General features: G+C 35.6%; 1 protein-coding gene across 2 annotated transcripts in view; it reads left to right on the top strand.

Annotated features, from left to right (window-relative positions):
• Nucleotides 1–12,776, top strand: part of LOC141551318 (histone-arginine methyltransferase CARM1-like) — a 246,792-nt gene that overhangs the window by 96,269 nt on the left and 137,747 nt on the right. For both annotated transcript variants that reach the window (XM_074282826.1, XM_074282827.1), the window contains exon 2: nt 7,434–7,559. In XM_074282826.1, coding sequence (XP_074138927.1) covers nt 7,434–7,559 — 126 coding nt within the window. The remainder of the gene's footprint in view (nt 1–7,433; nt 7,560–12,776) is intronic.

Below are 12,776 nucleotides of genomic sequence, written 5' to 3'. Positions count from 1 at the left end.
CCAGGACTACTCCAGTCTTAAGGAAAATATAATTCTCATTATGTTTGTCCATGTTTTCCTGGATAGCTCAGCTCAAATAGTTTCTAACTCTCTCTCTCTCTTACTTTTGTCCTTTTTAATTATCTACCAGCTTCTTATATTCCCCCACACACACATTTATACCTTTTTTAAGTTGCTTTTGTTATTCAATTTTATTTCATTTTCAGTTCAAAATTCTCTTCTTCCCCTTCCTGAGAATATAAGGACAAAACCTGTTACAAATGTGAAGTAATGCAAAACAAATTTCTGCATTAATCATATTTCTAAAACAAAAACTAAGAAAAAGAAAGAAGTAGGCTTTAGTCTACCCTCTCTCCATTATTTTTCTTTCTGGAGGTGGATAGTATTTTTTCATCATGAGTCCTTTGGAATTATGGTGGGTCATTATACTGATAAGTTGATCATACGTCTTTCATAGTTGATTATTATTATAATATTGTTCTTAGTGTATAATTGTTTTCCTGATGTTGCTCAATCCACTGTTCATAAAAGGAAAAGCAGATAAGGCAGTTGAGCTAGATCATAGCCTGTAGAAAGGGATAGCCTGGAGACAGATTGTGAAGCATTTCAGATACCAAAGTTATATGTAATCCTACAGGAAACAGCAAGCTAATAAAGATTCTTGAACAGGCAAGTAAAACAGTCAAATCCATGCTTTAGGGAGGTGATTTTGGTAGTCAAAATCAAAGAGTCAAAAAAAAGTCAAAAGGTTCAGAATGGACTGGAGGGGAAGAGAGGCTTAAGTTTGGGAGATCCTAGTAGGAGAACATTAATAGTAGAAGTCCAAAGGAAAGGAGATCCTGAGTGAGACTAGTGCCTGTGTGACTGCAGAGCAGGGCCCATTTGCCTGAGATGCTGTAGCTGCAAAGAAACTTTCATGCCATTTGTTGAGTTGAATTGACTATGTCCAAGGAAAGTTATAAATAGTTTAGCCCAATCACAATTCTGGTAGTTGTCTGACTGTTTTCTAAAGACAGCCTTCCTTTTTCAAGGAGTTTGACACTGACTTATTATTTTTCTCTTTTCCCCAGTTCCTACTCTAGGGGACTTCAACATTCTTCCTCATATAACCTTACCACTCAATTTCTCACTTTTAATCTATTCCATCTCAATCACATACAAACATGGTCATATCTTTGATCTTGATATTACCCACAAATGTACCATGTCCATGTTCAAGAATTCTGAATTTTTTTCTCTGACAATAACCTAATAGCTTTTCATTTCTCCTTCTGTGGCTCTTTACATAATCCTACTCTTCATCCCCAATGTGCCTTCCAGTCCCTTGACCCTTTAGTTCTCTTCCAGGTCATCTCCCCTACACTAGCCACTCTTTCCTCTTCTTTCCATCTTGGTGAGCCAATTCAACTCTTCTCCTGTATCTCTATATCTCTTATCATTGCTGATTATGGCTAGCCAAAATTTAGCCTTGAATCATTCCCATAATCCATTGCTTTCACTCTTAAAGACATCCAGCTAAAAAAAAAGGTAGAGAAAATTATATGATTCTTACTGAATCAGTTACAAATGTATGTTTTATAAGCTCAGCTGGGCCTTCAATGCTGCTAGAAAACACTACTATTCCTCCCTTATCAACCCACTATCCTGGTCTCCACAGTAGTTCTTCAAAAACCTTTTCATTTCTCATCAAACATCCTATGGCTCCCTCTCTTCCTACTCACTCAGAATTTCAGAGATTATCAAATCCTGCCAGTAATTATGTTTGTTAGGCAGCTCAGTGGCACAGTGGATAGCTCCAGATTTGGAGTCTAATCCTGGAGTTTGAATGGTGTTTCAGACACTTAACTGTTTGATTCTGAACAAGTTACTTAATATCCATCAACCTCAGTTTTCTTATCAACAAAATGGAGTAATAGCACCTAATTCCCAGAGTTTTTGTGAAGATTAAATAAGAAAACATTAGTAAATCATTTGCAGATTTTATTCTGCTATATAAATACTGATATTTTTTTTGCTTTGACTTATTGTTTATCTGATGTCTTACTGTGGTGTGGAGATGATCCACACTACTTGGTAGTAGAACCTACCAAGTCAGAAAGGTTTCTGGAACAATTCAAAAACTGACAGCACCTGTCTTCCAAGGAACCAACCCCGTTAAGAATTCAGAGAGCCACTACCAGAGGTTTGGCCACCAGGTGATAGATCTCTTAGATCACAATAGTGGAACAGAAAACAAGTCTAAAAGAAACAAGATGATGCTAATTTAGCAAGTTTGGTGTCTGCAGTTGGTTTTGCTTTGGGTCACTTCCTTCTGTGCAGTGGAGTATAGTAATTACAATGATTGTCCAAGCATGCTGATAAGGAATGGGTCATAGAATGTATAAGAAAGTTGGCGAATTGGTCGATTAATTAGGAGAGACTTAGGACTTTTTCTCATCACTTGATACCAGAGACAGTGTTTCTTGGTAGATTCCCTAATTATAACTCCAGACTACTTGGTCTTTGTTGATTAGGGCCATGGAAGTTCAAGACTGAGATTTTGAAAACTAAAATGTGTGTTTCTTATTAAAACAAAGCCATATTGATGTAGTATGCTTATTGTGGTGCTTTATTATTCCTGATTTTCTGAGGAGAGCTAGGCAACTCAGTAGATAGTGCCAGCTAACAAATAAGATGTGAGGCATAACAGGAGTCCTTCTGGGACAACCTGAGAAGCCCAGAAGAAAGAGTGCAGGATAGATCTTTCACCAGTGTGAAATGTAAATACCTCTAGCCTAGCTCCAAAGAAACAGCAAGCTGGAACCCTGGGGCTAGCTGGCTTCAGAGGTATACTCAGCCCCAAGCAAAGGAACTTTCAACTCCTTGACAGCATCCTTAGTGCTCAGGTCTGAGTCCTGGAAGACTGAGGAAACTTGGGCTAATAGGAAACACCAGATCCTGCTGTGCTGCAGTGATGTTGCTCTGCGTGAGAAGGAACTCACACAGATTGTGAATGCCAGAGCAGCAGTGCAGGCACACTGCTGGCTGTGGGCATTTGCAGAAGGGTAGAGTTCTGTATTTGAGATTCCAGGTCAGAGAGGAAAAGTCTATAGCGCCCTCCAAAATCTATAAAGAAATAGAGAGGGAAAAGTGGGGTATGGAAAGATGAGTAGATTTTTAGGAAAAGGATAAAGAGGGGAAAAGTGACATAAGATAAAGTTGGGTACAGAAGGATGTTTGGATTAATGGGAATGGGATAAAATATATTAATTGATGGGGATGGGATTAAGAGGGAGGGAAAGAGAAGGGGGAAAAGATAAGAGAGGGATTTATTGGTAGAGGAAGGTTAAATAATAGCAAGGCAAGTTAAGGAGTAGAATTAAAGTAGAAGAGTTAGCAGAGATAGGAAATAAGAGATATAAACAAATTTGGAATTTAATTTAATTAATTAAGAATTTAATAGGAAAAAATAGGGCTAGTAATCATTGATCTCAAAGTCAAACTTGAAGTTTTGATCAAGAGGGAATTCTATATTATATCTCAAACATATTCATATTGCTTTAGATACATACCTACAAATGTATACATGTATAACATATATGTATGTATGTATGCATGTCAGTGTATGTAGTTGTATATGCATGATGATACATGTATGTCTATAACTTTAAGAAAATCCTCAAGACCTAGTATTAGTAGCAGAAAAAATTCATTGCATCATGGCCAACTCTCTCAACTAGATTTAGTCTTTTACTGAATGTAAACAATTAGATCATTACTTGAAGCCTTTCTAGCTTGGCAGGATCTGCCAGAGATTATGCTTCACTGTCTATAGTCTTTAAGAACCCAACGTTAGTGTCCACATCATGATGAGATCACAGATAACCAGAGTGGGTAAAAAGGAGAGTTTTAATAGTTAGCATTTATTAAGTGCTTACTATATTCAAGCATCATGCCAAGTAATGGAGGGGTAATATTGATAAGAGTCTCCTGACAAATGGACTGGAATTGTTTTTGCTCTTTAAAAGGTATTTGAAGGGAGTAGCTAGGTGGCACAGTGGGTACAGTACCAGCCCTGAAGTCAGGAGGACCTGAGTTCAAATCCTGCCTCAGACACTTAATTTTTCCCAGCTGTGTGACCCTGGGCAAGTCTCTTAACCCCAATTGCCTTCACCAAAAAAAAAAAAAAGTATTGAGGGCCAACAAGATAGCACAATGGATAAAAAAATGATCCTGGAGTTAGGACCTGAATTCAAATTTAGCCTGTGTGACCTTGAGAAAGTCATTTTACTCAATTGCCTCAAAAAAACAAACAAACAAAAAAAAGGTTATTTAATCCATTTTTGAAACTTGATTAGTTACTTCAGCTTTAAGGTAGCTTCCTAGTCTTGAACACCTGCCTCCTTAGACTTGACCAGTAATAGACCACTCTGGACCACACAGAGGCAAAGAAACTCTGTTTAACTGAATTAAAGGGATCTCCTGACTGCATATCTTTTCCCTGTTATAAATGTCATTTCCCTTCTTTCTTATATCATCAACTGTATGTGTCTCTTTTTTTCTGATCTCAAGCTTGCTGTACCATCTCTATGTAAGCTGACCTAGACTTACTACAAGGACTTTTCACACTTAATAAATATTTATTGTCATTAATTACAATAGAGTGTAAGAAGAATGAATTGTTATTCCTATTTTGAGTAATTAAAATGAAATGCTAGAGAGACACTTAAAGACAAAAAGGACACAGGCAAATTTTGGAAGATTTGCTTATACTTGATTTATAACTCCTACTCAAGAAATTTTTGACAAGGGTTGCATGGTGCTCTCTGCTTCCAGGAGAGTGAGACCAACTTTCCACTAGCAGGCATACAATTTATATAACAAAGGAAAGTTGTGTTAAAAAGAGAGACATTCAGTAGAGATTCTAGAACAAACAGCCATTAGTCGAGGGATTTAGTAGATAGAGGTCACCTGGTATAGTCCCTTCATTTTAGTTTAGGAAGTGTGAGACAGACAGACTTATCCAAAGTCATAGGTAGGAACTAACAGGACTAGAATGTGAACTCAGCTCCTGTAACTCCTTTTCTGTTGTTCTTTTCCCTGTATCGTGCTGCCTCCTAAACAGACATATAGATGCTCAGAATAATTTCTGGTATTTATATTAGATCTCCCCAGACAGAAGCTACCTTCTCCCCCATACACATACACATACACTATAATCCTCTGCTATTCAAAGAGCATAATATGCCCCCCCTTCCTACTTAATACTCTAACAGTTTTGTGGCTCCCTAGCACTCATTACACAAGTTTTTCTGGTGTGACCAGATAATATCTATATAATTCTCAAATCCTTTAATAGCATTTTCCCAGTGGAAAAAATAGAATGAAAAGGAAAAGTGCAGGACAGATTTTATGTCACTTCTGGTTTGCCCCATTGTCTTACCACTAGCCCATCTCTTCTTCCTGCTTTGTTTAGTCTCTTTTCTTCTCACCCCTTCTCACTATCATACCATGTATCATGGGAAAAGCACTTCATTCCCCTTCCCTGAAAGTGTCATCCCACCATCCACCATTTCTAAAATGGGAAAGGAAAGAAGGGTAAATATTTCATCACAGGCTATATAAGTCTAATCTTACCTTGAGATAGAATTGTGCATTAGATGAAAATTTTTTCAAGTTGATGATGTTATAAAATCCAATTATCCAATATCAACATTCAGAGGAGACACCTCTATAAAAGGAAGAGCATATAGTAAAATAACTTCACATGGAAAACTTTTGTAAACCAAGAGATAAAAACAATTTTAAAGAAAAGGATTTACTCTGCTACCACTAAGAAGAACCAGGTTTTCTCATTTAATGCTTTGATTTACAGCTTCTTTTTGAAAGGAAGTATCCATGTTTTTTATGGTCTCTGACTGGGAAGAGTAGTAACATTATTTGCTATCAGGAAAGTGTTTTTAAAATCTCTGTACTGTTTCAATAGCCTAGATAGTTTGAAAAATCAAGAGTAACTGCTCCAGGGGAAAGCAATGGAAAGAAAAAAATTTAATCATTTTCTTGTTTTAATAGTGTATATATGTTTTGTAATAGAAATTGAATCTCTATATCATTGATTTTCTAAATTAAAGTAAAGCCATGCCACATTCTTTTAAAGAAGATTGGAGAAAGTTAAGGATGGTAACTGACAACTGACTAAAAGAGTTCTAACTGGTCAAAGATAACATAATAGCTAATATTTATACACTTTAAGATTTGCAAAGTGCTTTACAACTATTATTTCCATTGATCTTCACAGCAACACTTGGAGGTAATGTTATTAAAACCACCCCCATTTTGTAGTTGAAGAAACTGATGCAAGCAAAGACTAAGTGACTTGTCCAGAGTCATACAGATACTAAATTTTGAGACAGAGTTTGAACTCGGACCTTCCTAATTTCAGAACCTGTGTTCTTTGGGCACTGTATTTGCCTTCCTCAAATAAGGAATTTTCAGTTCTCAAACACAAATTCTTCTTGGCAAATTAGTTAATTATCAACCCAGAGAGAAAGATCAGTAGGCAAATCATGCCTTAGGGCAACATGTTTTCCACTGTTTATGTTCGAAAGTGTAGGCTTAGGGAATCTATTGTTTATGGAATATCTGGTGGTGAGGACTGGAAAAGATTAATAATAGATTATCTAGTACCCGGCTTCTTAAATTATGGGTCATTACCTCTTGTGGAGTTTTGTAACTGACTGTGGGTGTCATGAAATTAAGGGTGTTAACTGACATTATCAGTAAATGTTTGATTTGTATGTCTTTATATCTCTATATACCCAAGATCTTGTAAAAATTTCTTGGGCACAAAAAGGTTGGAATTGGAAAAGGTTAAGAAACCTTGATCTAGTGCAACCCCATTATTTTTACAAAGGAAAAAGATAATGCTCAAAGATATTAACGTGCTCCAATGTTGCAAGAATAAGAGTAAAGCCATTTATCTATGATGATTTTGGGTTGCAAAATATTTTAACTCTGTGAACAGGAAGTTCACTGATATTTTCCTCATTTTATAAATGAAGTATTCATTCTTCATAATTCTCAATCCATATGTCTCTTCCATCTTTTCAGAGTGCATTCCTTTTAGGAAAGACAAAGCCTTAGGCTACAAAATGGGCTTTTCCATAAATCTACATATATGTAGTCTACATGCTTGTAGTCATAATCTTCCATTTTATTATAAATTTGTCAATCTGCATATGCCATAGAACAAATGTCTTACTTTGATTATTATAGCCTGTGAACCTAAATAAAGAACAAATGAAGGCATATTAAAAGGGAAATAAATCCTCCTCATTTGACCAGTAGGAAAATGTAAGAGTTTTTTTAAATGATAAATTTCTAGCACTTCCTGCCAAAAAAAAAAAAAAAAAAAAAGGTTTTTCTTACTCTCTTTCTCTCCTTCCTCTTTACAGCTGATGGTGTCTGTGTCTTTAAGTGCCTGGTCAATAGAGATACAGAATGCTGCCGAGTGGGGAAAGAGTCCATCTTAATTACTTTGGGGTACAATAGTGCTTTGCTGTGGTTCCAGTCTCATTCTGGTAAGTGTTCTAGTCTGCCAATCACTATAGACCCAGACTCCATCTCCAAGAACATTCCTGGGAGAGTGGGCCTTTTAGCACCTGAATAGAGTTGTCATTTGTCACTCTGTTACAGAATGAATTTGGGAATTCTCTCCCAAAGTTGACTGTTCTCAAAGGGTAAACTTGAGGAATGCTGAAAAGTCTATTCCAAGGGATTTAGAGTTGATATAGATCAACCTTCTTGTTTCACAAATGAGAAAACAGACAGGAGGTGCCCAAGGCCAGTAAGTTAATAAGAGACAAAGTGGGGAATTTGACCTTGGGTGTTCTGCTGCCAAATATAGTCTTCTACTATCATGCTGCTACCTCCAGTCTTCTTTGTCCCCTCCTCACCTCCCCAATTCTCCTCCAATAGACTGAAATTCCTTCTAGAACTGTCACCCTTTGGGGTTCAAATTTCATTTCTAGTAAGCACCTATGAAAATGCATCTGTTAAGAAAGCAAAATGTTCTTTTATTTATTTTCTTGGGCACATTAAAATCATATGCTGGAAGGTGATTTAGAGACTGTTTGGTTACAGACTCACCAAATTACAAAGATAGAAGGTATTCTTGAGGGCAGTTAGTCCAACCCAACCTGAACAAAACATCCTAGAAAGCATTCTTACCACATGGTTATCCATCTAAGACATGCATCAGCTTTTTGGTGACTGCTGTCTAACCACCCCTAATCTTGTCCAGGTGAAATTGACTTTTTGAACCTAAGTTTAAGACTTTATATTTATTCTGATTGGATTTAATTTTGTTAATCTAGCCCAGTATTCTAGCAATCAAGATCTTTTTCAAGCTGACTGTTATCCAATGTATTGGTTACTCTTACAATATGACATGTGCAAATTTGATTTATTTTTTTACTTTAGCTAAGAAATTGCTAAAAATGTTAAACATCTAATGTCCAGTGGACATACTCCTGTGGCACTTCACTATACATTCCTTTAAGAACTGAAATAGAATTATTAATATGCTTATGACTGCTTATTAAGTCCATCCTTTCATTTCTGAACCAACCCAGTTATTTAACCAATTCTGCATGCACACATCTTGCTTAAGATCTTATCTTATCAAAAACTAAAAACTTCTAGCATTCATTTTTTTATTCCAACTTCCTTTAGTTACAAAATGAGGAAACCCAAAGGAACCTAGTATCTTCTTTAAATTTCCCTTGGTAGTCAGTATGGGATCATAGCTCTTGGTTGAAGGTGACCATAGAGATCATCATAGAGATCCAATCTTCTCATTTTACAGATAGGTAAATTGAGCCAAAAAAGCACAATTGGCCAGAATCATAAAGATAGTAATGGGCAAAGCTGAGAAGAAAAGAAAAAAGCTCAGCTTCTATGGTTCAAGTTCAAAGCTCTTTCCACTGCCTTATGCTGCTTCCTTTCATTTCAGAAATGAGACTAGAATTCAAGACTCCTGCCTCTAGTTCAATCTTTTCTCCTGTCTCCTGCACTGCAAATAAAAATAACTCACATTTCCATAGAGTTTTAATATTTACAAAGTATATTTCCTCAGAAAATCTAGAAAATAGTAGATTATTATCCTTATTTTACTTAACTACTATTCAGGGTCAAGCTGCTCATAAGGTCTAAGTTGGGATTTTAACCCAGATCTTTGAACTTCTAAATCCATTGCCATTTTAAAATGCCAAGCCAGCTCTGGAATGCATAAACTATGTTGCAGTGCATTAGTTTATCCTAGTAACTAATTCATCAAAAAGAAGGCATGAAGAGTATGAGAAAGAATAAGAGAGTTTTCATAAACAGACATGGAAATCTCCAAGGGTTGAGGATCCAGGAAAGGTCAGAAGTATGGGGAGTGGTGGTCATGATGGACAGAGAAGATCAGGATAGTATTAGAAGTGTGGCATCATATAGAATGGGAAAAAAATGTTTTTAAAAATGCTGGAGAGGTAGTATGAATAGGATTATTATCTTTAGGACTCCCTCAGAGCTCTAAATCCTATAAAAATTCAGAACAGTTTATTGCTGAACCTATAGGTATAATTACAAACATGGAATATTAATTTTCCCCATTAGATAAATGCAGATGATCGTGACTTTTACAAGTAGATAATTTATTGACCTTTAGCAGATGTATTCCATGTATCATGGTCCTGTTGTGTCTTCCTGATTGAAGGGATCACTCGATTCTATTTTCTAGCATAGAATGGAAAGATATAAGGCAGCAGAGTACAGTGAAAAATACACTGACAATGGAATTAAAGAATCTGGGTTTAAATTCCACTGTTAGCATTTATCTCCCTTTTAGAAAGACCTTTATCCTCTTGGTCTCAATTTCTCAACTGTAAAATTAGCAGATTAGACGAGGACTTGTGAGGTCTGTTACAGCTTTAGGTCACTGATCCTATGAAAACCCTGACATTCTGTGATCTTTGGCATATCCTTTATCTCTCTGATCTGTAGAATGAGATAATGTAACCAAGGTCATTTTTCTCATAATTATTATAGAAATGAGACTTGGAAAGCTTTAAAAATGCTATAGAAAAGTGTAACATTAATGGTCAGTTGTCTCCAGGACTCATGATCTTATCAGCATAAGAGCTACTTTTACCAACACAAAGTCTTGTCCATCCTTAACTCAATAAGCTTGGGGAATTGCTTATGGATTAGCAATACTAGATGATTTATTCAAGATCACATAGTTAATAGGTATCCATGGCAGGATTTGAATCCAGAATTCAAGTCCAGAACTCTATTGACTGTGCCATGTTGTCAATTTCCATTGCCATGAATAAAACAAATTTAGTTGAATTAATGAAAAAAAAATTATGTCTCTTAAACGCTTGCCTTATGTATAGCATTGCACTGAGTACTGTTGGGGCAAATAAAAGGGTTTAAAATGTGATCCCTTGCAGCAAAACAGCCACATATGAAAAATTAAGTAGCCATGTGAGGCTCCATTGGACAAATGTCAGTATGAGAAGTACAAACAATGTGTCCAAAGAATGAAGAGGAGGAAGGCTTTAGGAAAGGCTTTATGGATAAGGGGGATTTGACTTGACTTGAAAGATGAATTTAATTTGAAGAAGTAGAGAGTTCCGAATTGGAAAAAATGGGAATTGTCCAACATGAACAAAAAGTACAGCAATGAAATCAAAGTACTTTTTGGAAATATTGTGTAAGCTAGGTTGATACAACATTAAACCTAAACTGGTTGAAAATGAGTTCTCTTTGATAATTCTTAAGGCACTTAATACTTACATAGCTTCTTGAACACAAAAGTTTCTTGATAAAGGGATATTGGTTAGCTTCAGCATATATTTATATATCAAGATCATTAGTATACCCATCAACTAACATTGTACTCTTTAAGTATGGCAATGCTGATTTCTAGCTAATAGAATCTCTTTCTTTGTAGCATTCTTTCTGCTACATTCTATTCACATATAACATTAATAGCACTAATTGGTGCCTTGGGCATAAATAGTATGCCATACATTCTTCAGCATTTGAAGCTTCTTGAGGGAAGAAAAAATCATTCCCTCCCCAAATAATGGGGATTTGACTGTAATTTGAATTACTAGTTATTTGTATGCAGTGGTTATATTAATAACCAAAAACTTGCTCCTGGTGTAGAGTCATCACGATTTATAGTTCTTACCACGAATAAAATAAAGTTTTTTTCCTAAAATAATCAGCATCTTTTCCATGACAATATATTTTGATATGATTTTTTTGTTGTTGTTTTTAGGCCAAAATTGAATTTGGATTAAAGTCTTACTTCTGATACATACTTTGTAATATCCCTGGGCAAATCACTTGTGTTTCTCGAGGCAATGCCAAGATTATAAATTTGAAGAAAGTTCTTTGGTAGAGAGGGAATTTCTTTACCTAGGTATTCTCTATCCCAGTAAAATTATAGGTCTGATTCATATCCTTATATTATAATTACTTTCCATTAGTTCCTCTATGGTTCTCTCTAAAGAATAAAAATTGTTTAAGATATTCAAGCAAAACCATTCAATCCAGCAAGTGCAAGCTCGGTTAACCAAGCAGGAATTGTTACACACCTCTGTAGCTCCTCACTTTTCTGACAAAAAGAATATTTTAACATCATTCTTCTGGAGTCTAAATTGGTCACTTAATTTCAATTCTATCATTTGTCAATGCTGACTTCATTTACATTTTCGTTGTTGTAATCATTGTTCTCCTGGTTCTGTTTTTTTAACTGTATATAAGTTAATTTGCCTTTCTGTATTTCAGAGATCTTTATTTTTCCTTCATTACTTGTAGAATAATCTTTTGTAACATTTGTGTATCATAATTTGTTCAGTCATTCCCAAATGAACCATTTTAAGGCAACATTTAAGGGCAGAACTCGGGAAGATATTAAAATCAGGATATGTAGAGATTTTAGTAAAGATAATGTGCCTTGCTTAAACTTGCCCAGGAATATAGATGTGCTCCATTCAACCGAATTATCCCCTTTGGAAAGATGGTTTTGAGATGGAAAGAGAAAGTACCCTCCGCTTTGTCCCTAAATTCTTTTTTCCAGTAAAAATAAAGATTGGTGCTGTGACTTTAAAAATTTCTAAGACAGTTGACAGGGTAAGGGCAGAGAATAGCCATATTGGCCATAATCCAAGCCAGAGAATTGCTCTAATTCACATCCTTGCTTTTAAAAGAGTTGGTAGGGAGCTTTGGTGTCTATTTTTATAAATTATTGAGAACCTTTTACTTATGAGGTTCTTATTCTAAAGATAATAACTCTTTTTCCTACTAGAATAGCCAGTCAGTTATTTACACAACAATTATTTACAGTGTGTTACAGTATATATGATAAAGTAAATATTTTCAATCACCAGAATCTATTGATCGCTCACTCACTTTGTCCTGAACCTTATGCTCTGATGGGGGGTAGAGAGGAGAGAACATGTGGTATTCAATTATTTAGCCTCATCTTATAGGCTACTCGTGGATGTTGTGAGCAATCTTAATATGATCTCAGATTGTGTATTCACTGTTTGGGGGATAAAATCATTACTTTTCTGCTTCTCTATTGTATCATGCTAATTATTCCATCACTCCAGTAATTCTTTGCATTTATACATTCATTTTCCACCTAAAAGTTCAAAATGGTTTCTCTATTAAAAGTGTCTTAACAAATTGTACCAAGGGCACCCTTGAATTCTGAAAATTTATAAATAAAATAA

Source organism: Sminthopsis crassicaudata, chromosome 1 (assembly GCF_048593235.1).
Source record: "Sminthopsis crassicaudata isolate SCR6 chromosome 1, ASM4859323v1, whole genome shotgun sequence".
In the NCBI taxonomy this organism is placed as follows: domain Eukaryota; kingdom Metazoa; phylum Chordata; class Mammalia; order Dasyuromorphia; family Dasyuridae; genus Sminthopsis; species Sminthopsis crassicaudata.
The sequence above is the reverse complement of the archived record's forward strand: the minus strand, read 5'-3'. Positions and strand labels throughout refer to the sequence as shown.